This window comes from Haliotis rubra, unplaced genomic scaffold (assembly GCF_003918875.1).
Source record: "Haliotis rubra isolate DU_JTF1 unplaced genomic scaffold, ASM391887v1 Scf123, whole genome shotgun sequence".
Classification (NCBI taxonomy): domain Eukaryota; kingdom Metazoa; phylum Mollusca; class Gastropoda; order Lepetellida; family Haliotidae; genus Haliotis; species Haliotis rubra.
The window spans coordinates 200,862-228,732 of record NW_025765148.1 but is presented as its reverse complement, the minus strand read 5'-3'; the positions used below and the strand labels follow the sequence as shown (position 1 = coordinate 228,732).

Sequence of the window (27,871 nt, the reverse complement as noted above, 5' to 3'; positions counted from 1 at the left end):
ATTCTTAACAGTCGATCTTTCTGAGGGGGTTTAGGTATTGAATTACTGGGCTGACAACTCTCACCCCCGGAACGTCGCGAACGGGTTGAGCTGTACAGTGAGGTGGGACACAACGGGGACTGTTGACAGAAACACGGCGTCAGAGACGCTGTTACCTGTACGTCGGCGACTTTGATATCAGACAGGTGAGACGATTTTTTTATAGTTCTTGCAACAGAGTTTGGTTGTAGTAATATCAAGGTAAGATTTCGATTGTATAGGTGATTGTCTCGGACTGGAATATTTGACGGTGTGAAACATTTGCCGCATAATGTATTAGTGAGCTTGATACGTGTTTGCCTGTTTAAAGTAAACGTTTATCGAAGGAAGATATATTAGCGCCACCTAGGGAGTTTTATCTCGCAAACAAACAGAACGGTATATCGTTTGTCGCTGTTTGGGAATAAAGTGTAACTTTGAGTTGAGCTACTCTTGACGGGGAATTAATCTATAGGCACTGTCAACACTACATGTCCTACGGCTGGGACATTCTGGTTCTGAGATCCGTTATATCTGTACCGTTAACTCTCTACTAAAGGATGCATGGAATCTGTTAAAGGGGCATTTTCTTCTCATCGTGGTACAAGTAACAGGCGTCGTGGCCCATGTGAATTCCGGGTCAGGACAGGTCACCATGGCCAGCGTCCAATGCAGGTCAATGAGGCGACGTAATGGATAGAGGTTCAAGCTCTCTTAGTTTGTTTGCACGCAGCAATATTCCAGCTATATATAATCTGTAAATAATCAAGTCCGGACCATACAATCCAGTGATCAACATCATAACATGTCAGAGGCGTGGCTACCATTATTAAAAAAACAGGCTTAGAAATGATTTTTGCTATGAATGCTGGGCAAGTCCTCAATACTGTCTAAATATAAAGCTTTGCAACCTATCGGGCTTACACGAAAAAAATGGCCTGCTACGCGCCTGCATGTGTCAACCCCGTTAGACGCCTCAAGCATTGGTTGCTGAAGACCAATTCTAACCCGGATCTTCACGAGTAAGGTACAAATCCTGAGACTTAAATGATTTACGTAACATCGACATTCGACGTCAAGGGACATGCTCGGAATATCAATCATTAGATTGTGTGGCCCAGGTAAGATTGTGTACCGGACGCCACAATACAGCTGGAGAAATGCCGACTGTAGAAACATACACCCAAGTAAATATATGCTATCCCCTTATTTTTTCATGCTCAAAATTGCCTTCATAAAAATAGTAGGTACATGGTAGGCGTGCTAAATCAACTACAGCAGTGTAGCTGTTTGTCTACAAGTACAGTGTCGGCGGGGAGAGTTCCATATGTCAATCACGTATAACACCCGATTATAAGACATCGGAGACATAATCGATATTATAACACAGCAGGTCAATCAGTCACGTGATATGTTTTCAATACATCTTTCAATTAATTCACCATATATAGTAAAACGCCTTTATAGCAGAGTGAACGTTATCAGTACACATTTATCAAACCAACGTTGATGTAAACCAACATGTCGACTTCACTGAATTCAACGTGGAGGTAGTAGGTGCTGGAATTATCGATTGATGTGATTTATACAGAATACAATACTCGTTTTTTCTATATCCAATAGTCGCGCCCGTTTTGTTTGTGCTGATGTTGATTTCTGCCGATTGATCTCCACCTACCGTGCTACAATGGTGGTTCATGCGCTACAAATGGTGGTTCATGCGCTACAAATGGTGGTTCATGCGCTACAAATGGTGGTTCATGCGCTACAAATGGTGGTTCATGCGCTACAAAATGTCCAATGTCTTGAAGTCTTACTTGATCAACCCTGATATCTTCTCGTTTTAATTGCATTGTCAAACCATTGCAGCGTACCTGACACTCTATCTCTCCTTATCTGTGCCTACATCCCCTGGAGGAAATCTATTAATCGTAGTACCGTCGCCCGAGACGTCACGATGCGTTTTGCAGAGCTGTTTCTCTTTGGTCTTCCACGATCCTATGATGGACGGTGTAAATACCACATTCGGCTTGATATGTTCCTACGCTTGTCAGAATCATAACCTGGGCCCCGTTCCACAAAGCGGTCGTAGCGCTATGTTGATCGTAACTCCCATACTTTAACATAGACTTACGACAGTCGTAGTGTTAAGATGATCGTAACTCCCACACTTTAACATAGACTTACGACAGTCGTAGCGTTAAGATGATCGTAACTCCCACACTTTAACATACACACGACAGTCGTAGCGCTAAGATGATCGTAACTCCCACACTTTAACATAGACATACGACAGTCGTAGCGTTAAGATGATCGTAACTCCCACACTTTAACATAGACTTACGACAGTCGTAGCGTTAAGATGATCGTAACTCCCACACTTAAACATAGACTTACGACAGTCGTAGCGTTAAGATGATCGTAACTCCACCACTTTAACATAGACACGACAGTCGTAGCGCTAAGATGATCGTAACTCCCACACTTTAACATAGACTTACGACAGTCGTAGCGTTAAGGTGATCGTAACTCCCACACTTTAACATAGACTTACGACAGTCGTAGCGTTAGGATGATCGTAACTCCCACACTTTAACATAGACTTACGACAGTCGTAGCCCTACGATGATCGTAACTCCCACACTTTAACATAGACTTACGACAGTCGTAGCACTACGATGATCGTAACTCCCACACTTTCACAAAGACTTACGACAGTCGTAGCGCTACGATCGCTTTGTGAAACAGGCCCTTGGTTCGTGGGGATCGTCAAAGTGGTACACATGAACGTCTGTCATCAAACGGGGTATACCTTCTCAAGCTCAGACACCGTGATATAACTGAAATACTGTTCGCCTGCACATAAACTCAGTCAAACACTCACTCTCAACTACTCACTCAACCACTCGCTCAGTCACTCACTCAGTCAGTCACTCACTCAATCACCCACTCAACCACCCACTCAACCACCCATTCAACCACTCACTCAACCACCCACTCAACTATTCACTCAGCCACACAACCACTCAATCAATCACTCAACCACCCATTCGACCACGCACTCAACCCCTCAACGACTCAGCCACCCATTCAACCACTCACTCAACCACCCATTCAACCACTCACTCAACCACCCACTCAACTATCCACTCAGCCACACAACCACTCAATCAATCACTCAACCACCCACTCAACCACCCACTCAACTATCCACTCAGCCACACAACCACTCACTCAATCACTCAACCACCCATTCAACCACTCACTCAACCACCCACTCAACTATCCACTCAGCAACACAACCACTCACTCAACCACCCACTCAACTATCCACTCAGCCACACAACCACTCACTCATTCACTCAACCACCCATTCAACCACTCACTCAACCACCCACTCAGCCACACAACCACTCACTCAACCACCCACTCAACTATCCACTCAGCCACACAACCACTCACTCAATCACTCAACCACCCATTCAACCACTCACTCAACCACCCACTCAACTATCCACTCAGCCACACAACCACTCACTCAATCACTCAACCACCCATTCAACCACTCACTCAACCCCTCAACGACTCAGCCACCCATTCACTTACTTCTTCAGTCAATCTGAGGCCTTACAGAATTGGACCGACGATGAGCCACCATACAAAGCAGTACAAAGTTAGTCTTACTTGTGAGTGTGTTGGTAAACACCCCATGTTTTCCAAACACAATAAAACCCCTTGTAGCCTACAAACTGTGTTTGATATCTCTCCACGTGGGTGATAAAGAAAGTCATATACCCAGTGTCTCTACTCTCCCTAGCACGTTATCCCATCGTTATGACCCTATCGTGGGTATCGATGTTGGCAGAATGTTTGACCCTCTCACAATAATATGATTTATGACTTTATCGATCCGACAGCCGAAGTGAACGACTTCAGCAGCGGAGAAACTTTACCGTACGCAAAATACTGTATCCTACTCCATAGGAATTGTGAAAGGGACCCAGATTTTTAATCCCGTGGGACGCACAAAAGTGTGGCTGTTTCCACCATTACGTTTATCAAAATGGTAGATTGCATGACGGATGGCCGACTTTTCTATTTTTTCTATTCTATTCCAAAGGTTAATTATTGATTTTTTTAGTCTTACACTGAATTAGAGGGTAAAGAGCGTTTGCAACGAAACCCTTTTTGAAACCTGGGGAAACACGCATATCAACAGCATATTAGTATTATTAATATTAATATATGGGTATTTATATAACGCTATAGTCCATCCCATGTACATGCATGCTCAAAGCGCTATATTTTCCCTCGGCCATTCAATGTCAATCTCAACGGCACATCGCATTTTCAATCTCAACTCCCCGGAGAGCATAAAACTCGTGCAGCCACTTGGCGCACCAAGTTAATGTGGCGTTCCCATCCTGGCAGCAGTGTTGTTTAACGGTTGTTAGTAAATATTCAAGTCTGTACCAGGTAGACCAGTGATTGGAACATAAGCATCGATGATATCGATTGAAGCTAACGACCTTCACGGGATAACTCCAGATGGCGGGGTAGTGGGGTGTTGCAGGAATTCGCGAGAACATCGCCGAGTACTAGAAACAAGTTTCATCATTAGGCAGCCCTCGTTGCTTGTACTGGCACTTTGTTCTGGTCAGCATACACGGGTGCATGAAGTATTGTGTCCCCGACACTTATCATTTGACAGACATAAGCACTTTGGACAATAATTAACAAAAATATTACTAATACATAATTTTACACAGAACCCACAGAAATGCTGTTTATACTAAATCTGAAGTAGTAACTTACACAGGTGAAACATATTGATGATTACACCTGTTACATATATACTCAACAAAAAGAGTTAAGGAACATCCCAATTTACAATATTAAAGTATTTATGATATCATGATCCATATAATACTGAAATACTGTTGTGGTGAGTATATTAGAAATGCATAGCTTGAGCATGAAACCCTCGGCATTCATTTAGTACTTGAATATTTGAGACTGTCATATACCCGTGTGTTGGAATGATGGCAGTAATGTCTGTCCTGTACATAGTCTTGGGTCATAAGTTTATGAGTATTTATCTGCACCATGTTTCTGGTATAACTGAAGCTATTCAGGTTGCTTGTTGCACGGCGTACCGCCTGGGCGGGATATAAACCCACAGATCAACCGATAGTTCTTGATGTATAAAATAAGTCATTATAGCCCTTGCCCAATATCAGACTGTATTACATTAGAACGCTCTCAACCTTACCGAACGCTTGAATACTATAATGAAATAACACCCGTCCATTAGGAAAGTTTAGACTCTTCAATAGGAATTTAATCGCTCGTTGGACAATATGTGTTCGTCTTGAAAGCTCGTTGACTTTGTTGATATGTATTCTGTGGACATTTATATAAATCTGTAATTTGACTCCCAAGTCATTAACAACGACATCCTTTCATGTGGAGGGACAGGAGACCTGTGGGCTGGAAATGCCTCGCAACTCTCATGTTCTGACGTATATTTATGTCTATTGTAATTGTATTCACAAGCACAGGTGTGCTAGTTCCGACATGTAGGCAGTGTTTTCAGAGGGACAGTCGTTTAGCATGGGCGCTAAAGCGTTCGGTCGTCACGTTAAAGGTCTGGGTTCGATTCCCGACATTTGTACAGTGTGAAGTCCGATTGTTACTGCTAAAAGCGTAGAAACAGATATTACCATGCTCACATAGAGCCATTACACATATATTACCATGGTCGACATAGAGATATTATACTGCTTGACATACAGATATTACCTCGCTCAACTGGCAGATATTACCATGGTCGACATACAAATATTATCCTGCATTATGTACATATATTGCCTCGCTCAGTTGGCACATATTACCATGATCGACGTTACGTTAACCACAATACCATGTTTAGGCCACTTTCAGTGAGGTGGCTGTCTTATGTCCACTCTGAACAAGGAACTGTTGTCAGTGTTCCACTCAACTGGTCTTACTGGACTTATCACATAGATGGACGTATCACGCAGACTGGCCTTATCACGTAGACTGGCCTTATCACGTAGATTTGACTTATCACGTAGACTGGCCTTATCACGTAGATTGGACTTACCACGCAGACTGGCCTTATCACTTAGATTGGGCTTATCACGGAGACAGACTGGACTTATCATTAAATTGGAATTATGACGAAGATTGGAGTTATGACGAAGATATAGTGGACTTTACACGTAGATTGGTCTTAGCACCTAAACTGGACTTACCACGTAGATTGGACGTACCACGTAGATTGGACGTGTCACGTAGATTGGACTTATCCCGTAGATTGGGCGTTTCACTAGATTGCACTTACCACGTAGATTGGACTTATCACGTAGATTGGACTTACCACGTAGATTGGACTTAGCACCTGAACTGGACTTACCACATATATTGGACTTCTCGCGTAGATTTGACTTACCGCGTAGATTGGACGTATCACGTAGATTGGACGTATCATGTAGATTGGACTTAGCACCTAAATTGGACTTACCACGTAGATTGGACTTATCCCGTAGATTGGACTTAGCGCCTAAATTGCACTTACCACATAGATTGGATTTCTCACGTAGATTTGACTTACCACGTAGATTGGACTTATCACGTAGATTGGACGTACCACGTAGATTGGACGTATCACGTAGGTTGGACTTCTCACGTAGATTGGACTTACCACTTAGATTGGGCGTAACACTAGGTTGGACTTACCACGTAGATTGGACTTACTAGTATCACGTAGATTGGACTTACCACGTAGATTGAACTCATCACGTAGATCGGACTTATCACAAAGATTGGACTCGTCACCTAGATTGGGCTTATAACGTTCACTGGACTCGTACTTAGCATGTACATCGGACTTCGAAAAACCTCCACAGGGGCTACACGGGGAACTGTTGACAATGTTTAACACATGACATATATTCCTTTTGAATGTCCTCCTAAACACGTTATGCCACATGCTTGACATGGCGTTGTTCAATGGTTTATTTGTTAAAGTCGAGGCTTGAAGGCCTTCAGTGACGGGTATTGTGTGGGTTCTTTCGCTGGCTTGTTTGTTAGCTTGGATCATAAACCGACACGCCACCCTGTCTGCCAACAACTTGACATCCAGGTTAAGACTGAAAACCATTAACGATCGGTTATGGGTATCGAACATGTATAATAGAGCGCGAAGCACCCCTTTAAATTCTTTGTTTCCGTGTACGGCCTGTGGTTAAGGGCGCTGTTGGAAGTTTGGCGTCTCCATGGTTACAAAAGTAAACAACTTGAAGGTGGATACGAGGGAGTTGGGTGGAGGGGGGATAATGACAGCTGTTGTTTTCTTATATTTCTAGTCCAACATTACAGCTATCTGATGTAGTAAACATGATGGTGGTGTCAGTGTTTAACGCCCACTATTCGAGGTACATTATCGCGGCCTGTATACTGTGGAGTCTGCTGTTCACAACCCAGTGGTTGATGTTAAGAGCAACGAGTCACGCCGTCGTTACGATGACCGAGTAACTGAGTCTGATTACCCTGTCCATTAAGGTTTTTAAGGAGCAGCATAACCTGCTGGGATAAATTATAAATCGGGTTCCCCACGGAAGCAACTCAGTAGCAACTGCTAATGATGTTGATCACTGGATTGTCTGGCCCAGACTCAGTTATGTACAGACTGCCGCCATATAGCCGGAATATTGCAAACTACAAACAAACAAACGGAGGTAATGGTAACGGTAGTCGGACCTGTGACTCAGCTGGAATGTGCGTGAAGAAACAAAAATAGACGATGACAACATATTGTATCGAGTGCATTTTTGTCAATTACATGTATATATGGTATGGGAACTATGCTTGTAGTTTGGTTCATGTTGCTTTCGTTCCCAAGGTTCAGGTGATGTCAGTCTTTCTCGGTGTTTCGCGTCAATAGGTATGCCGTTCAAGGGCACCTAGCTCAAGGCTGTGTATAGGGAAATACTATATCAAAGCGATAATCCTGAAATAACAAGGATATGGCGACGCTCGAAATGAGCCTGTCAACTATACTAACTACACTGATCCATAAACATAACTTATTATTTATTGGGAACTGACGGTGGTATTCTGAGGTTTAAGATATTACAATATGCCACTTATCATTTCATGGAAACATATACTTCTTCGTTTGTTTGTTGGTTAACGCCACACAACCCATAGTCGTATGCCGGCTGCATGACGGCATTCTGTAGATATCAGTGTAACAGTTAAGTTATTGTCATCTGGATCATATATCTACTCAAATGGGAAACGATGACATGCATAAAGTCAGCGAGCCTGACCACCCGATCCCCTCGATTGCCTGTTATGAGACGTATGGGATGCTGCGAGTTCTAACCCTGATTTCAAGGTGGCACATGCTCAGTTGAGAACACAGGCAAATCTTAATCACATAACGGTGTTTTCCTTACCGTCTTATCCCTTGGAGGCGGACGGGGTTATTAGCAGTAAGTCGTAGCTTCGAATGTAATTAAAATAAAAACAAAATATTACGTGTAGGATGTTCTCAGTAACTGATGAAAGCGTCGTAAAATCTCAATCTTCACTTTGAACACCCACTCCGCGCCGACCCTATCTATCACTGAATGGGACTTCATTCCTATTCATGTGAGAGTTGTTGACAGTGATATCGACAAGCTGCCAGGCATCAATCACCACGCGTTGTTATTGACACGCGGCCCAGTTACAGTTAATGATGCGGGGGGAAAACACAATGTACATACCAGGCTGACTAGGTAGGCTCCACACAGTGTCTTCCAGGTGTAGAGGAGTTGACTGTCACGCTGTAAACAATCATTGTCTTGTTGGATACAGGTGTCGTTTGGTATTCGACGTCTGTTGACATGGAATAAGGATTTAGGTAAGTTTAATCAACTTTAGTAATGTATGAATCCCGAAAACATATCTGTCTCATAAAGTCTGAATTGTTCTTAGGGATTATCAAAACAGCTGTGAAGGGACGGTTGCCCAGTTAGCATCTGGACGTTGGCCCAACGTTGGCAATGTTGGCAAAACCATTGCCAACGTTGGGCCAACGTCTAAATGTTATTTGGGTGGTTTGAGGCTTTCGTCCACGTTAAGCTGAAACTCCAAGCTTCACCTGCAAAGGAAACTGTCCAAAAGCGGTCTACACCCAACATCACTCAGTTAGTTTGGTTATGTTTCGTTTTCAAAATCATGATAATGAGGTTTCTACTTTTTGACGGAATCGCCGCTTATCGACATAGATCCGAAACGTTTTTGCAAATATAGATATTGAAGCGCGTTGTTATATTTAGGTGCTTCGAAATTCCATCAAATTTAGATGTACATGTATTTTGTCTTAATACGTTGTAGTTTGAATGATTTAATTTGGATGTTACTGTTTTTGCGAACCACCTATATCACGAAATTACTCGACTTACAGGGATACTGTTTACATACCTGTTACCATATGAACTGAACTCATGACTTCATGTTGTATAGGTGTTCTATACCACTCACAGCAAGTTAAGGAACGCCTGGCCATGTCCTGCTACCACAGCCTATAGTCTGTATCATTTGAAGTACTTCTTGGAGTAGTATAAAATGATAGTACTGAGAAAAAACATACGGTCAAAGACATTTTCATATCAGTTTATGAACGTTACGTATGCGACGAGGCCACTGTCTACCACGACGTAGTATAAATAATGGTAGTTGTCATAGTAACGAAACATGCTACATGCCCGAAAACAGCTAGATCAATTTGCCCTCTGAATCATACGGGGTCTGCGGTTGAAGTGTTCGCCAGTCACGCTGAAGACACGGGTTCGATTTCCCATGAATGGTGTCCCTCCTTCATATTGCTGGAATAGTGCTAAAGGCGGCCTAAAACCATACTCATTCGCTCAGAATTATAGGACTCGACTCCGTATTCTAGAGGATACAGTGTCTGCCCGAAGAGGGCTGGTTCGATCCCCCACAGCGTTGCACCGAAAGGAATTTACATGATGGCATTTGTTGTTACCTTGCCTGACGCTGGACTTAAACCAGGACAAACTGGCACGGAGTCAGTTTGCTGTGTGTAAACCGGCATGGTATCCACAACAAACCAACGTTAGTCCTGACAAGACTCAAAACCCAAGTGTTCTACTTGCGAACACTACATATAACACAAGGGAGGAACACACAAGAACGTCTGTGTTTTGTTAACCACAAAAGATAGATCCATAGAACAAAATTAACAGAGAGAAGCGGCTTTCATCCGAGAACAGCACCCTCTGCCAGTCACGTCGCTGTCAACGTCGAACTGTACGGGCCCTTTTAAGTCTCCGTCGACGATGTCCGGCTGTCAAATACTGTCCCCGGAAAGGTCTGTAAGGCTGGAATCCATAGGATCTCAGTCGTCTGGTAACTCTGTATTGGTCCTCCTGGGTGTTGTGACTCGAGGTGTGCCTGACCGTGGCCTGTGTATCGGTCCTCCTGGGGTGTTGTGACTCGAGGTGTGCCTGACCGTGGCCTGTGTATCAGTCCTCCTGGGGTGTTGTGACATCGAGGTGTGCCTGACCGTGGACTGTGTATCAGTCCTCCTGGGGTGTTGTGACTCGAGGTGTGCCTGATCGTGGCCTGTGTATCGGTCCTTCCCGGGTGTTGTGACTCGAGGTGTGCCTGACCGTGGCCTGTGTATCAGTCCTCCTGGGGTGTTGTGACTCGAGGTGTGCCTGATCGTGGCCTGTGTATCAGTCCTCCTGGGGTGTTGTGACTCGAGGTGTGCCTGATCGTGGCCTGTGTATCGGTCCTTCCCGGGTGTTGTGACTCGAGGTGTGCCTGACCGTGGCCTGTGTATCAGTCCTCCCGGGGTGTTGTGACTCGAGGTGTGCCTGACCGTGGCCTGTGTATCGGTCCTCCCGGGTGTTGTGACTCGAGGTGTGCCTGACCGTGGCCTGTGTATCAGTCCTCCTGGGGTGTTGTGACTCGAGGTATGCCTGATCGTGGCCTGTGTATCGGTCCTCCTGGGGTGTTGTGACTCGAGGTGTGCCTGACCGTGGCCTATGTATCAGTCCTCCTGGGGTGTTGTGACTCGAGGTGTGCCTGATCGTGGCCTGTATATCAGTCCTCCCCGGGTGTTGTGACTCGAGGTGTGCCTGACCGTGGCCTGTGTATCAGTCTTCCTGGGGTGTTGTGACTCGAGGTGTGCCTGACCGTGGCCTGTGTATCGGTCCTCCTGGGGTGTTGTGACTCGAGGTGTGCCTGACCGTGGCCTGTGTATCAGTCCTCCTGGGGTGTTGTGACTCGAGGTGTGCCTGACCGTGGCCTGTGTATCAGTCCTCCTGGGTGTTGTGACTCGAGGTGTGCCTGACCGTGGCCTGTGTATCGGTCCTCCCCGGGTGTTGTGACTCGAGGTGTGCCTGACCGTGGCCTGTGTATCAGTCCTCCTGGGGTGTTGTGACTCGAGGTGTGCCTGATCGTGGCCTGTGTATCGGTCCTCCTGGGGTGTTGTGACTCGAGGTGTGCCTGATCGTGGCCTGTGTATCAGTCCTCCTGGGGTGTTGTGACTCCAGGTGTGCCTGACCGTGGCCTGTGTATCGGTCCTCCTGGGGTGTTGTGACTCGAGGTGTGCCTGACCGTGGCCTGTGTATCAGTCCTCCTGGGGTGTTGTGACTCGAGGTGTGCCTGACCGTGGCCTGTGTATCAGTCCTCCTGGGGTGTTGTGACATCGAGGTGTGCCTGACCGTGGCCTGTGTATCAGTCCTCCTGGGGTGTTGTGACTCGAGCTGTGCCTGATCGTGGCCTGTGTATCGGTCCTTCCCGGGTGTTGTGACTCGAGGTGTGCCTGACCATGGCCTGTGTATCAGTCCTCCTGGGGTGTTGTGACTCGAGGTGTGCCTGACCGTGGCCTGTGTATCAGTCCTCCCGGGATGTTGTGACTCGAGGTGTGCCTGACCGTGGCCTGTGTATCGGTCCTCCCCGGGTGTTGTGACTCGAGGTGTGCCTGACCGTGGCCTGTGTATCAGTCCTCCTGGGGTGTTGTGACTCGAGGTATGCCTGATCGTGGCCTGTGTATCGGTCCTCCTGGGGTGTTGTGACTCGAGGTGTGCCTGATCGTGGCCTGTGTATCAGTCCTCCTGGGGTGTTGTGACTCGAGGTGTGCCTGACCGTGGCCTGTGTATCAGTCCTCCTGGGTGTTGTGACTCGAGGTGTGCCTGACCGTGGCCTGTGTATCAGTCCTCCTGGGGTGTTGTGACTCGAGGTGTGCCTGATCGTTGCCTGTGTATCGGTCCTCCTGGGGTGTTGTGACTCGAGGTGTGCCTGACCGTGGCCTGTGTATCAGTCCTCCTGGGGTGTTGTGACTCGAGGTGTGCCTGATCGTGGCCTGTGTGTCGGTCCTCCTGGGGTGTTGTGACTCGAGGTGTGCCTGATCGTGGCCTGTGTATCGGTCCTCCTGGGGTGTTGTGACTCGAGGTGTGCCTGATCGTGGCCTGTGTATCGGTCCTCCTGGGGTGTTGTGACTCGAGGTGTGCCCTGACCGTGGCCTGTGTGAGGTCCTCCTGGGGTGTTGTGACTCGAGGTGTGCCTGATCGTGGCCTGTGTGTCGGTCCTCCTGGGGTGTTGTGACTCGAGGTGTGCCTGATCGTGGCCTGTGTATCGGTCCTCCTGGGGTGTTGTGACTCGAGGTGTGCCTGATCGTGGCCTGTGTATCGGTCCTCCTGGGGTGTTGTGACTCGAGGTGTGCCTGACCGTGGCCTGTGTGAGGTCCTCCTGGGGTGTTGTGACTCGAGGTGTGCCTGATCGTGGCCTGTGTATCGGTCCTCCTGGGGTGTTGTGACTCGAGGTGTGCCTGATCGTGGCCTGTGTATCGGTCCTCCTGGGGTGTTGTGACTCGAGGTGTGCCTGACCGTGGCCTGTGTGAGGTCCTCCTGGGGTGTTGTGACTCGAGGTGTGCCTGACCGTGGCCTGTGTATCGGTCCTCCTGGGGTGTTGTGACTCGAGGTGTGCCTGACCGTGGCCTGTGTGAGGTCAGTCCTGTCTGACGGTATCGCTGCATGGGCCTGGTGACGGTGACGCGATGACCGCCAAGCGTTCTTGCAACGTGGGCGTGGGAAGCTCCCATTTCGATCATTCCGATCGCTCGTTGTCGCAAAGTTAATCGAGCCATTCTTTTGGACGTTTTTTGATAGAATGAATGTCTGACAACCCGTTTGTATTGGTTTTATACCCGTTTGGCATTTAATTCTTTCGCTTTGCGGGAAAAACATGCAAACCATATTTTGACAAAATGATGAAAAATCATGGATTACATGACTTATTTCCAAGTGGAAAACTCATTATTGCGTGTTGGCGATCAATAGCCCATTTTTACATTGTATTGTCCAAAAATAGTTTTCTACTTTTAAAGATATATGCTAGCTAGTTTTAACCCATTTTTTGTGATAATCTAGTAATTTTGCTGTCCTTCGTTGACAGGATTTTATATGTTATATGTATTTATTATGAATTTAGAACTAGTTTTAGTCACGATATGGCTGAAATATTGCCGATGTGACTTTAAATCTTAACTCACTCACTCACTCATTATTGCGTTTGGGCGATGTGTTTTCATGTGATGGTAATTGAAGCTGAATTTGGAATTTTTTATATAATTTCAATTTCAAAATGGTAACGTTTCTTTAGCCCATCAGTGTATTCTGAACGATGAACAGTAGTGCTCTACAAACATGTGTAGAAGTATTCGACGTTTTCTGGCGACATAACATCTGTAGGACGTTTTCAATACTTCTTTTGACACTTATGGTAATGTGGTGAAATGATATATACTCGTACGTGTGCAATTCAAACTCCAGTTTCAGTTTATCCAATGTACCCGTGAGGATCCGGGTTAGAATTGGTCTTCAACAACCCATGCTTGTCGTAAAAGAGGCGATAAATGGGATCGGGTGACACACGTCATCATATCCCGGTTGCGTAGATCGATGCTCATGCTGTTGATCACTGGACTGTCTGGTCCAGACTCGATTATTTACAGACCGCTGCCATATAGCTGGAATATTGATGAGTGTGGCGTTAAACAACAACCAACCAAGATTACCCAATGGTCTTCTAAGGCGTGTAAGAATTCAAACTACAGTCACACACCCATACACATTCTCTTGAATAACTACACGCAGATGAAATTCTAAAGTGTAGCATTATCTATGGTATGCTGATTTTGTACGATCACGCGGATATTGAGGTCTACTGTGTGAGTCAGAGTTCTCAGCAAAACACAGGAAACTCTCGTGTAGCATTGTGAAACATGTGATCCACACTTCGCCTGAAATGTCACCTAATTTATACGATACTGATAATCTGAAATACGTCCTTTAATGCAAGTATTTCACATAAAAGCCAAACACCTGACCTGTGTAGGTTTCCCCTTGTTCCTTCCGTAATGACACAACTCGCCGCCTTTGTCGATGGGTTGTCACCACTGCACATGTCCTTGCAACTGCAAAAGAATTTTCCGAGATTTGTTACAGACCACAAGTGCATATCCGAACACCACTGTCCAGTCCTCAATATATAGAACCTCAAACATATCGTACTTCCTCTAATAAGCGCCCAATCTCTAATAAGCGACGGGGGTAAAGCAGCATACTAACAATTACGGTAATTACACCAAGTAGGCGCAAAAGCGCCGGGACTCTAATAAGCGCCGGGTCTGAAAGTCCGTTGAAAAAATTATACGCCAGGGCGCAAATTTTGCAGGAAATACGGTACATTCGTTTACGGTACACTCCGGAATCCATCTGTGATGGTAGCAATAGAACAGGAATTCATTGCACACATTTTGCGAAGAATGGCTTGAAATGGCCAAGAATATGTCATCCGCTACACGTTTTGTATGTGGCAGGTTTTCTCTATTTTTGACCATTATATGGTTTTATTACCGATATCTTACATGTGGTGTTTTCACGTTATGTAATGTGATCGTGTCTGTCGCATTCATATTTCGGTTCTGCGATCCGAGTTTCAAATAAACCGATCATCTGATTTCGGTGTGCACTGTAAAACAGTTTTGGAATAAACCCTTTTAGGTGCAGATGCAGAACGATGACTGCAGAATGCGTCTATTTAGTTTATTTCCATTGAACACAATTACCTCATATAAGGATTAAATATGAAGCTAAGGTATTCACGACCGACTCATATTGCCACAGGTACCATTAAGTGACAGTAATTGTAGCGTATAATGAATGCGACGTCACGCCAGTTTTCTCATACACCAGACGAGAGTCACATGGACAACCTTCGACGCCACTAAGAAAAACTAAAGAGCAGTGTTCTATCATTGGGACACGTGTTCTCGCATAGAACATTAGTGTGCCGCTTACCGTTATATATCATCTTTATTCACAGCAAAACACACGTTCTGATAGAGAACGCATATGTTCTGTAGCTCACACAAACACTCGCGGTTACAAATTTGTCGTTGGATACCAGTGTTCTGCTACATGTAAATATTACGTAGTACAGACAAGATATGTCCATGTATTGCCAATGAGCTGTAGTATGTCTTGATACAACCAGGCTACATAGGAGCATATAAGCTTGTTTTATGATCAAATTATAACATCCAACTGTTATTACACACATTTTGCGGGAGGACCTCCTCACAAAACAGATAACAAACCGAACACGTGCTGTCGGAAATAGAAATTTCGTATTCTAACGCAGAACGTTTCCTATAAAAGCATACATATTTAGAGGATAGTACAAGCACTCACATACGCACATATTCAAATACACACACACACACACACACGCACACACACACACACACACACACACATAGACATATGCGTGAAAGTGCTATAGACATGAACCCCACCTACTACTTCGTTTGCGGTTGTTGTTGCTGTTGCTGTCGATGCTGTTGGTGGTGAGGTGGTGGTTGATCGTTCAGCCTCTGGTTTCCCTTTGAACAACCTCCATTAAGTTCAGCTCGTTTGTTGCACAGTATGGTTGAAAGCGTTCTATTTTAATCCGGTTTGACAGGAGACACGGGCTATAATGGTTTATATCATATGTCAAGAACTATCGGTCTGATCTGTGGGCTGAGATAACGCCTAGACGGTGCGTCGTGCAACAAACGATTTGAACGGCTTATGTCATAAGAGAAATATGGTGGCGATAATACTCATAGACGTTTAACCCAAGAATACGTGAAGGACACACTCTACTGTCATCATTCAATGATATAGATGGCGCTGATATATGACAATGTGAGTCCCAGGGCCAGGCTGAGCCAAAAACCACCCCCCACCCCACCCCCCTGTTGCTGGTCGTGGGTAGAGAGCATGGGTGATCAGGTGTCCGTGTTGCTGGTTACATCATACCCTGGTGACGTGTATCGCCGCTTGTGTCGTAATCACGTATTTGCTTGGTTCAGGTTTTATTGAACTGACGGGCAATGATGTGTAAGTGAGTGTTATACGCCGCTTTTAGCAACATTCCAGCAATATCACGGCGGGGAATCGAACCCGAGTCTTCGGCGAACGCCACTAACCACTATTCTACTCTACCGACGCGCCGGACACTGAAACTAAACACTCTGTTTGATGGTGGCGAATATCAACAAACACATATAGTTAGTTATTCGATGTTGATGTAGCCTAAACGGGGTTTATAGCTGTGTTCTAACCTGGAAGTGTTTCAGCAAATGATTTCAGCCTCGTAACGGTTTTATAACGTTTGTTATTGTTTGGTTAAATTCAAATTTTGAAGTGTGCATTTTCTTTGTGCCAGATAGTTTATTTAACGAACAGCCGCCTTCCACAGTCGTGTCTGTAATGTATTTCTGATTAATAAAATCAGCGACCGCCTCCGTGGTGTAGTGGTTAGAGCGTCCGCCCGGAGAGCGGAAGGTCGCGGGTTCGATCCCCGACCGCGTCAAACCAAAAGACGTTAAAATATGGTACTTGTTGGTCCCTGCCTGGCGCTCGGCATTAATTGGTACATCAAGGACTGGTCGGCTCGGAGTCAGTATGATGTGTCTGAGTGGGGTATTCATGCTTCACTGCGGCATGGTATCTCAGTGGGCTAGCACTATAAAACCAGCTTCAGCCTGGGCTAGTACAAGCAGCCGCACATACACATACACACGCATGCACGTCGTCATATGAGCGAAATATTCTCAAGTACGACGTTAAACCCAATTTCACCTCAATAAAATCAGCATTAAGTACCTAGTAGCCTAGTGGTTAAAGCGTTCGCTCGTCACGCCGAAGACCCGAGTTCGATTCCCCACATGGGAACAATGTGTGAAGCCCATTTCTTGTGTCCCCCGCCGAATATTGCTAAAAGCGACGTAAAACTTAAACCCACTCACTAACATCCGTTTGCACTCTGCAAACCGTTATATTATATATACTGTTATGTTGTCCCAGGAACACCGTTCATGTACGTGCCATGATATATAGGTTCACTGTTGTTGTGTGTCGATCGCCAAGCTGAGACAACGAGTTTAACCCAAAGTCTGGACGTAAAAGATTCTGACACCAACAAACAACAAAGAGAAATCAATACAGATCAATACGAAGAACGTTCAATGTCAGTTCAAAACACCAGCCTCTACTGAATCCGAACAGAAACAATGTAACTCACTTACAACACATGGCCTTCCTACTGAATGTTTTATCATAAACCTCGTGTTTATGTCACAATCAATAACACGGTGTGATGTACACGCTAACCCAGCCTGCACCCCTAGCCTTGCATCAAGTCTGTACCGATGATAGGTCCAGGCAAGTCAAATTGTACTATCCCTAACACAGTCCAGACGAGCGGATAGTGCATCTGATGACGCCAGTCTCTTATAGGGGCAACTTGTATATAGATAGTTAAGTAGATAGATATAGAAACATCGACAGACATAGACACATACATAAATAGATAGATATAAATATATACAGATAGGTATATATGGTTAGGTAGAGACAGATAGTTAGAACTAGATAGATATATATATATACTGAGTCAAAAAAGAAACTTCACATTCTTTCTTCAGGGCACTATAAAAGAACAAGAGATGGTAAGATGGTTAAATTGTTATTATTTCATTGCTGAGATCTGTGTGATGTACTCGATACACTGACAGTGCCATAATCAATTCCATTAGGCTACACCGCCGTTCCAAAACATGGGTATACAGAATGTCAAGTCACAAGAATAAAAATGCGAAATTTCTCGGTTCAATATCGTGCATGGCCGCCCCGCGCATTCACCACTGCCAAACACCGTCTCCTCATCGACTGCCTGATGCTTGTGAACACGTGGTTGGGGATTCTGCGCCATTGTTCTTGCAAGGCAACGCCAAGTTCCTGCAACTTCTGAGGTTGGTTCCTAAGACCACGAAGCCTTCTCCCAAGTGCATACCAAACGTGCTCTATTGGATTAAGGTCAGGGGCCTTCGATGGCCAGTCCATGACGTTGATTCCACCGTTTTGAAGGAAACTTCGTGTCAACATCGCGGTATGCGGCCGAGCATTATCATGCTGGAACTGTAGACCTGGGCCATGAGCCGCCATGAAAGGAACGAGTTCAGGGGTGAGCACCTGGTTGCGGTAAGCAGCAGCTGTGAGGTTTCCACGGATGACCAGAAGTCGGGAACGGTTGTTCCCACAGAAAGCACCCCACACCATGCAACTTCCGCCCCCGAATCTGTCGACTTCCTGTACACAACATTGGGCATACCGTTCACGTCGTCGTCTCCAGATTCTATGCCTGCCGTCCGCGAATCTGAGGGTAAACCTGGATTCATCGCTAAAGACGACTCGATTCCAGTCTCTCTGGGTCCATCGGAGGTGACGTTGGGCCCACAGCAGACGTTGACGTTGATGAAACGGCGTCAATATTGGCCCACGATATGGACGTCGAGAATGGAGATTGGCAGCCCGCAACCGATTTCGAATGGTCTGTGAGGACTTTCGACCTCTAAACATCTCAGCCCTGGTTCGTGTAGCCGGCAGAAATTTGTCACGTAGGTGACGTAGGACGATTTGACGGTCTTCTGCTCGTGACGTCACACGTGGACGACCCGACCTTGGGCGATCAGAAGAGGTGCCAGTTTGTTGTAGACGACCTCGCAAGTCATACACAGTACGACGGCTGCATCCCATTGCTCTTGCGACGTCAATAATTGATCTTCCCGCTTGATCTACCGTTAGAACTGTGGTTTAAAAGTGTTTTTTCAATTCTTGAGGCCAATGCAAACACGTGCATATGAAGAAAACTTCGATGCGAAGATCACGTGATCGACTGCACGTGCAAAACCTGATTTGGCACTAACGTCATTTGCACGACGAATGGATGGGTTTGAGTGGGTTTTGCTAACGTTTTTCTAGAGTCGAACGATAGGGATCCCATTTCGGATACATAGATGTATCATCAGAGAAAAAGTATTCATTATTTTTCAAATTACATTTTGTGAAGTTTCTTTTTTGACTCACTATATATAAATAGTTCTAACTATCTGTCTCTACCTAACCATAGGGATATATATATAGTTGTATTTATATATAGATTATAGATAGTTGTAGATAGAAACAGATAGATATATATTGTTGGGTAGATAGATAGAGATAGATAAATAGAGATAAATGGATAGATATAGACAGATATAGAACTAGACATAGAAATACATATAGTTAGGTAGATGTCGATACATGTAGATGGAAATAGATAGATTGATAGATGTAGACTTTATATAATCTATAAATTAACATTTAAACTGATTACTGATCTCAGCTTTAGAGAACGTGTGTAAGTCTAGACGTGCCAGCGCCAAACAGCAGGACAGGTTATAAACTGTTCACTGTGTGCTGTCGGGATCAGATAATCGGCTCTGTGTTAACCGTCTTACATCACCCTTCCATTAGGCTAAACACATACTTTACTGGATAAGTTTAGACCTTGGGATAGACTAGGATAATATTTACGTTTCTGCTTTAATTACACAGACAACAAAACGATAGTGGAAAGAGGTATCGCTGCCGTTCTAAGCGACATGACGACCCATTATTCGCACGTGATTCGCGGGAAGATCTCGCGTCACTGCTTGAGATTTTACACTGCTTTAAGCAATTTAATAGTTCAGTAACAACATGGCACCCACTGTGGTAGGATAACACAGACAGCTCTGTGATCAAATGTAAAACCGTATCCCCTTGTTAACAGCTTTACCAATAGTCAGTGAGGGTACAACGAGATACAATCACCCAGGCCACACATGTAACTCAATCAACCACACATGTAACTATCTAGGGGTTAATTCCATTACACATCGTTGTTACAAGTTCATTTATACTATTTCACCTGTATCAAAAGTTGTCCTTGAGGCCTCGAACATAATATATTGGCGTAAACGTCAAGCCCTTGAACGGAAAAGTTATTACCTGTATAGACTTTGATCTAAGCATGTGCAAATGTCATCAACGTTCGAACTTCGTCAGGTTTGGTTGAGGACTTGTTTTTATCTTTCTGTCTCGGTTTACCACAGTACCTAAATTACCTGTCACCTTGAGAAATGGACACAGCTTTGTTCTCGACTCTTCTTTGGATCTTATTTGATTATTACCTGTCAGTGTTTAAAAATAAAATTTTCATGCCACATGTCTAAGGAAAAAGACAAGAGCAGGAATAGCGGTCTGACAGTGGATATGTGGCAAAAAATTACTATGAACTCATTATGACAAATTCATGTTTTAACAATTGTAAAATACGTTAAATGTGACTAAAATGTACCATTTGTTTCAGCTCGAGTCGCCATGACGACGGAGAAGTTAACGATGCATGCATTGAAGCAGAATGACAACGTCCACCCCACCTTCAGAGCTTCGACGTCGGGTGCGGGAAGTAAAGAGGTACGTTAAACCAATACAATCAAAACAACATTTCATCTCTCCTACAAATAATATGTAATATGTATCATTCGATGGCATGTATGAAGCCTATTTCTGGTATCCACCGCCGTGATATTGCTGGAATATTGCTAAAAGCGGCGTGAACGTAAACTCACTCACTCAAATAATACTGACAATGTCTTCGTGGAGTATTACATGCGACCTCTCCCAGTCTCACGCCATTTATGTCACTAACGCGACCAATTGTTAAATGTCCTCCACATGTCTACCATTAAACATTCTGAAAGCTTTATTAAGAATTTACACGCTGGAAACGTGAGCATGAAAGAGCGAGTTCACTCGATGGAACCTCAAACATTGTAACATGGGAACACCAAAGGCGGAGTTGCTGCTTAAGTGAAAGCAAGGAATTAGCACACACTGTACATTGTTAAGACGAGACGCCCTTGAAAATGAATATGTGTTCATTTGAACCAAACCTGTTTCAGGTCATGTAATTTTAGGTTTTTGTTTATTTGCGGATTAACGTGACACTCAGCAATATCCCAGCTTATGACGACGGACTGTACATAATCAAACCCGGACCAGATAATCCACTGACTGGTATCACGAACAACCTCCCATTCCGTCGCCATGAACAACTGGACCTCCCGACTCATTACGTCACGTGGTATGACCTTCACATGTTTCTGGGGGCTAGTTCCACCCCCGCAGTCACCCTGGCCCCATCCCCACAGCGTTAGTGAGTGGTTTCACTGAAGATGGTACTGGGCAGGATGGCTATCCTATGCGTCCAGATAGTGTGTGTTGTTGACTCTGAAACCCCTTCCCCTACAAACGGTAACTATAAAGATGAAGGTAGCATTTTACATAATGGACGAGTATGTTCAGTCACTCTAGTCCTGATGTTCAAGTAGAAATACAGGTATGACAGACTAAAACACAGGTAAAAACCTCGGCTATCCGAACGGTCCGCAGTAAAACTATCACGCGAGGTATCCACAATAACATGGTTTCACTATAACAGGTGTGAGTTTATATTGTTAACACTTGTTTAACAGAGATGTCTTGATGTCTTGCTTGATGTCTTCATGTCTTCATGTCTTGATGTCTTGCCGGCTATAGTAGCCACGTTAATGTCATGTGCATATTTTGACACCTATCGTTTATAACTCTACTGTATTCACTCTTCAAGGTCGAATATAGCATTAGTTGGACCGATTTAAAATATGTCTTAAATTTCATACCCACATCTATTAAAAGAGCATATAAAATACATTATGAACAATTTATTTAGTTTCATATTTAGTTTCCAGTTGGCAGTAATTATCAATATTAGATTTACTGTTAACGTTTTATCTCATGTCAAAGCTACAATATTTATGACGCATGTTCACGTCTCTCGGGGTCTGAAACTGGGAGTTTATTGCAGACATTACAAATAAACTGTTATAAATCATATATCAAATGAGTGGTAGCCCCTACTTGAAGTCTCATTCCCGGTGACTCCACCTGCCGACGAGATTTGACACGCACAAGGCATTAGGTATAAGGGTAAACATCGTTCACTGACTTATGGCGTGTTTGGAACTAAAAGCTACAGAACTTTCTGCCTAGAAGGAAATAGTTAACAAAATGTCAATTATTAAAGGACGCGGAATATTTGATATGCGGAAGACCATTGTAAGTACTATATTTATATTTTCCTCAGCTTCTATCTCTTAAGGTGTTCACTTGTAATAATATCATATATAATGTATCGCAAATGCGAAACAATTAATTTGTTTCATTAACAATATTTGCACTTTGAAACACTGTTTGACGTCAATCACGTGCAGGTGAGGTGAGGTGAAATTGGGTTTTACGTCGTGCTTGAGAATATTTCGCTCATATGACGACGTGCATGCCTGTGTATGTGGATGTGAGGCTGCTTGTACTAGCCCAGACTGAAGCTGGATATATAGTGCTAGCCCACTGAGATACCATGCCGCAGTGAAGCATGAATACCCCACTCAGACACATTATACTGACTCCGAGCCAACCAGTCCTTGTTGTACCCATTAATACCGAGGCAGGGACCAACAAGTACCATATTTTAACGTCTTTTGGTATGACGCGGTCGGGGATCGAACCCGCGGCTTTCAGCTCTCCGGGTGGACGCTCTAACCACTACACCACGGAGGCGGTCCAATCACGTGCAGAGTATGTGATAAATTAAAACTGCATCAAATAACATCAGGTGGTAATATAACTTTGCTGTTGGGTAGTTCGCGCGCTTGCCTGTGACGTGCTAAGCGATTTTTGTTTCATATTCGAATTCCGCCAGGGTCATTGTTTGAAACCGTTTATCAATGCAAATGTATCTTATAAAAGTTATTAGTCCAATTACAGGAAGTACTTTCTCTATAGCCCAGGATAATTCACATGTTTCATTAAAACATATGTTGCACTTTTGCTCTTATAGCATACTAGAGATGGAGTGTGTGCGCGCGTGTGCTTGCGTGTGTGAAGAGTTAATGAGAAATGTTTAACCGATGTTACGAAAGGAAGGGGACACAGTATATTACTTTCTGTAATCATCATGGGACGAAATAACAGCACACACACAACCCTTACCCCCAGACTTACACCCCTCTGACCCCCAGATACTGCACGTAGGGTAAGGTGCTCGCACGTCACCACCCATCCAAAATGACTGTACTCTCTGTATATCAATGTTCGTGTCTACACAAAGTACAGCAATGGCCTCTGTAGCTGCGGGACAACCAGGCTGAATTCAGACTATTTCTTCAGTAGCTGTTCTCTCAACCCATTAACCCACTTACAACATGTAAATAGAGCTGTTGTACCCAGATAGGGACAGTTACTGATAATCAGAAGACACTTCGCCCTTAACCCTTGACCTTTGACCAATGATCTCAAGCCAATACCCTGCATTTAAATCTTTATTAGATGTAAAGTTTTCTGTTTCAAATGTACATTTTAAAGAATATAGACGATATTTACGTTTACTTACACTTCATCGCCTATCCCTTCTCCGTTATGGAAGACGTAAAGATGATAATTATCCCTCAACAATATGTAAAATGTGTAACAATAACATCCCTGAGGAGGAATTACATTTTATTTTTGTCTGTGATGGGTATGTAATGTTACGAAGTATATATTTACCCAATTTTGTTCAATGTCCAACTATCATTAAGTTTAACAAAATATAGCAATGTAATGACACGATTATTCTTCTGAAAACGGTGCAGTTTATTAAGTATGCCCTCGTGATCAGATCAAAAGTGTGTAAATAATGTATAAGATGTATATTGCCTTGTCAAAAATTAAGTTTTGTATCATATGATTGTACATGGTCCGATGGCCTACTTACGAAAACTATACTCATTCAATTCAGTACCCTGTAATCCAGGTCTGTAGAGGTCGCCGTGGTCACTTTCTCCTCCACCCTCGTTCACCCAACACATGGCTTATTTTGAGTGGCAGCACGACGACGAGAGTCGTTGTGGAGGTTATCACCCATTTGACAGACCCTGAACTAGAAGGTTAATTAGGGTAACACCTACGGGTATAATGGAACAGTCCACTGTTTAGTGAGTAGAGCAGGGTGAGCCTGAAACAGGTTCGTTACTGAGAAGTTTGACTGTGGGTAAATAGAACTTTGTTGTGATTAAATGCTAAATGATTTCTCTTTTAAAAATTGTTTTTACTATCAATTACTATCGAATATAAAAACAGGTTTGTCACTGAGAGGTTTCATTGTGTTTATTGATAGAAAAGACCCCTCCCAATAATAGCATATGTACAACAGAAGTTAACTGAGAAAACGTTTTGTTGGAGAGATATAGATATGTACATATTTGAAAACATTCTGATTTGCAGTAAATGAGACACCTGCATTGCCATGTAAGATACGATTAATACCAATCAGTGTTCTAATTTTAACAATACTTTCTAAAGATTGTAACAGACTGAGTTTATGTCTTTGAGTAGTATACAATGGACATTCAAGGAAGTAATGAAGAACATTCTCAAATGCATGGCCACATTGACATGATGCGTCATATTTTAAATATTTATTGTAAACAAATCGTAACCTGCTCACTGAACCGTAAATGTTGTTGTTTTAAAGTGTCTGCGAACTGGCTGTCTGCGTGTTGGGAGGACACCGTTGTGGATGTAATTTATATTAGTTATGGTTATATGCTCCATTTACGTGTCTGTTGCCGTCGTTGAGGCACGCTGAACATTTGTTTATATATTCAGTAATTATCACGTATAACGCTGATCATTTGTTTATATACTCAGTAATTACCACGTATAACGCTGTGACTGTTTCAGTTGGTGATGTAGTTGCAAGATACTTACATCGTTGCTGAACGAGTATTGACAAATCACGAAAATATACTCTTTTATGAAAATGTATGTGGGCTTGCTGATGATAATTAATGGCGACGTGTCTAACTTATTTGATCCAACATTTGCAACTCAATTACATGAATGGAAATAGACTTGCCAACTCAGAGATATAATACCTTTTCCATACAACTGGACCTTTGGCTTTGATTCGAGGATACACGCCGTAGTGAGAAAATGCATATCTGGAATATCGGTGTCGCTAACCCTGACATTTGCGGAATCACTTGACATCACTCAGGTCTCGTTAGAGTTTCTCTTTGAATGTTCAAACATTCTTTAATACCAGCTACATAATACGACCTATTATATATATGCCTTTTCGTCTTGTCTTTGAATCTGTCAGGGGCGGTGCGGTTGCCTAGTGGTTAAGGCTTTCGCACGTCACGTCGGAGATGGGCACAATGTGTGAAGACCATTTCTGGTGTCCCCCGCCGTGATATTGCTGGAATATTGCTAAAAGCGGCGTACAAATAAACTCATTCATTGATTTAATCTGGAAGGCAATCTTTCAGTTGATCAAATATTCTTCATACGCTAGACATACTGGCCTGGCGCACCATGCTGTATTTGTGTCTGTCTATGTGATATTGACCACGGAGGAAAGGTCATATGTAACGTCAGATTGATTTCCGTGTATATTCGCAAATCATGTTAACGGACACACAAGCACGTGTACGCCAGCTAACGGTCGACTTAAAAGAGTATCGGATGGTAATCATGTGTGACCTGGCTCATAGGGTGTCGTAGTAACCGATGGCGTGAGGCGTTGTTCATGGCGTCGACGTTCAAAGGCCGTTGGAATTATACCGACTATACCGACTGCTCTAATTTGTCACAAATTAAATTTATTTTCCTTTATATTCCAGCTGCCTCGTCAAATGTCCCGATCGGAGCTGGATGTCCAACCCAAGAGAAGAAGCCGCGCCATCAGTAACAGCGAGAGCTCCACCAAATCTGTGGCACAATCTACAAAACCGAAGATGTCCATCTTCAAGCTGGTAGCTGCGACGCGGGCTTGGCACAAACTCGCCACCAAGAACAGCAAGTCCCGGAGTTCGGAAAAACCGCCTCCCAAGCTGGAGAACACATTCAGGCTGGAACCGGATGAACGGAAGAGGTTTATGCCCCGCAAGGTCGAGAAGCTCTTGGCTGACGTCCTTGCCGCGAGGCTAGACAAGGTTACGTACGACCCACGCACGTGTAGGGAGATCACAACAGATATATCGACTCATATCAAGGCCAGGGTGAAGGCGATGGACTTCCCGCGATATAAGATCGTCAGTAATGTTATCATCATGGAGAACAAAGGTCAAGGGGCAGAGGTCGCCAGCAGGTGCGTGTGGGATGCCAATTCAGACTCATTCGCCACCCACACATACAGGAACCACTCTCTAGTAGCTATTGCATATGTCCATGGAGTTTACTATGAATGAAGGCAATATATGTCACTGACTGAAATTTGGATGCCTTAAATCCTGCCACAACTAAACCAACTCCTGAAACAATGAGGTCAAGGTTAAGGTCATGGAACTCTTTTTAGCAGTATTGGATACGAACGTTTGAGACAGGTTCTGGAACAACCTTGCACATGAGTTCATGGTTGGACATAAATTTGTTAGATTTTACCAAGACATCTGATTGTTGGTATATGATTCTACAATTGTATTATATGACTTTGCGAAAAGTATTCCCATTTTCATCACCCGAAATGCCAACAAGGCAAAACCTCAACTCCACCTCCACATTCCCTATGAAATGGCGAGCACTTATTTAGCTGACTGTATGTTGAGACTGGGTACAAAGACTGGCTATTTCAGTGAACTGCGTTTACGACAAACACGCTTCTAACGAACTGGAGAATAGAACGAACTGTCGAATATAACGAACTGCTTTTTCGGTCCCGGGCACCTGCTGTGTATGTTGGTCGAGATACTTATCGCCGTAGTTTACTGAACACCACTTTTATTTATAAGCCACAAAAACCTTGCCATAATCTTAGACACAGAATAGGAAGATAAAAATACATCTCACGAGAAACGTTTACGCAAGATATGGTGACTATTCACAGATTATGAACTCATGAGATGCAGTATATGACAAGACTTACATTCAACCCCACAGCCCAGACGCATAAAGCAATTTTAGCGCTAGAATTCTTTTAACTCTTAAACTGCATACTAACACCGCTCATGGCGCTAAGATAGCTTTCTGCAGATGGGTCTTGATCTGCTCCTTGCTGGAGACAAGACTGAAATATGGATATTCAGTGACGCGTTTACATACAAGCTGGCGTGCAACTGTACTCATGGGGTTAAACTTTCATGTTTTCTTATTGTCTTTTGTTACGATCAGGCGTTAAAACATCCTGCTGCATCTCGCAACATCGTCCTCCGTGAGTCCGTAGAAAAAGCGGAAGCCTTATCGTTTATTCCAGAAATGCTTGTAAAAGTGAAACTATATTTGCCTGTAGCTTGATAAAAATCATAATTGAC

At 44.0% G+C, this 27,871-nt stretch overlaps 1 protein-coding gene across 2 annotated transcripts; it reads left to right on the top strand.

Moving 5' to 3' along the window:
* The first annotated feature begins 92 nt into the window (after positions 1-92).
* LOC124266057 (dynein light chain Tctex-type 5-like) lies at positions 93-27,871 on the top strand. 2 transcript variants are annotated; one of them, XM_046700872.1, is made up of 3 exons: positions 93-185; positions 20,848-20,954; positions 26,246-27,871. In XM_046700872.1, the coding sequence occupies exons 2-3, from the start codon at positions 20,859-20,861 to the stop codon at positions 26,810-26,812; spliced, it is 663 nt and encodes a 220-aa protein (XP_046556828.1). In that variant the 5' UTR covers positions 93-185; positions 20,848-20,858; the 3' UTR covers positions 26,813-27,871. The 2 variants fall into 2 exon arrangements, with proteins under 2 accessions (XP_046556828.1, XP_046556827.1); XM_046700871.1 differs by lacking the exon at positions 93-185 and adding an exon at positions 8,862-8,953.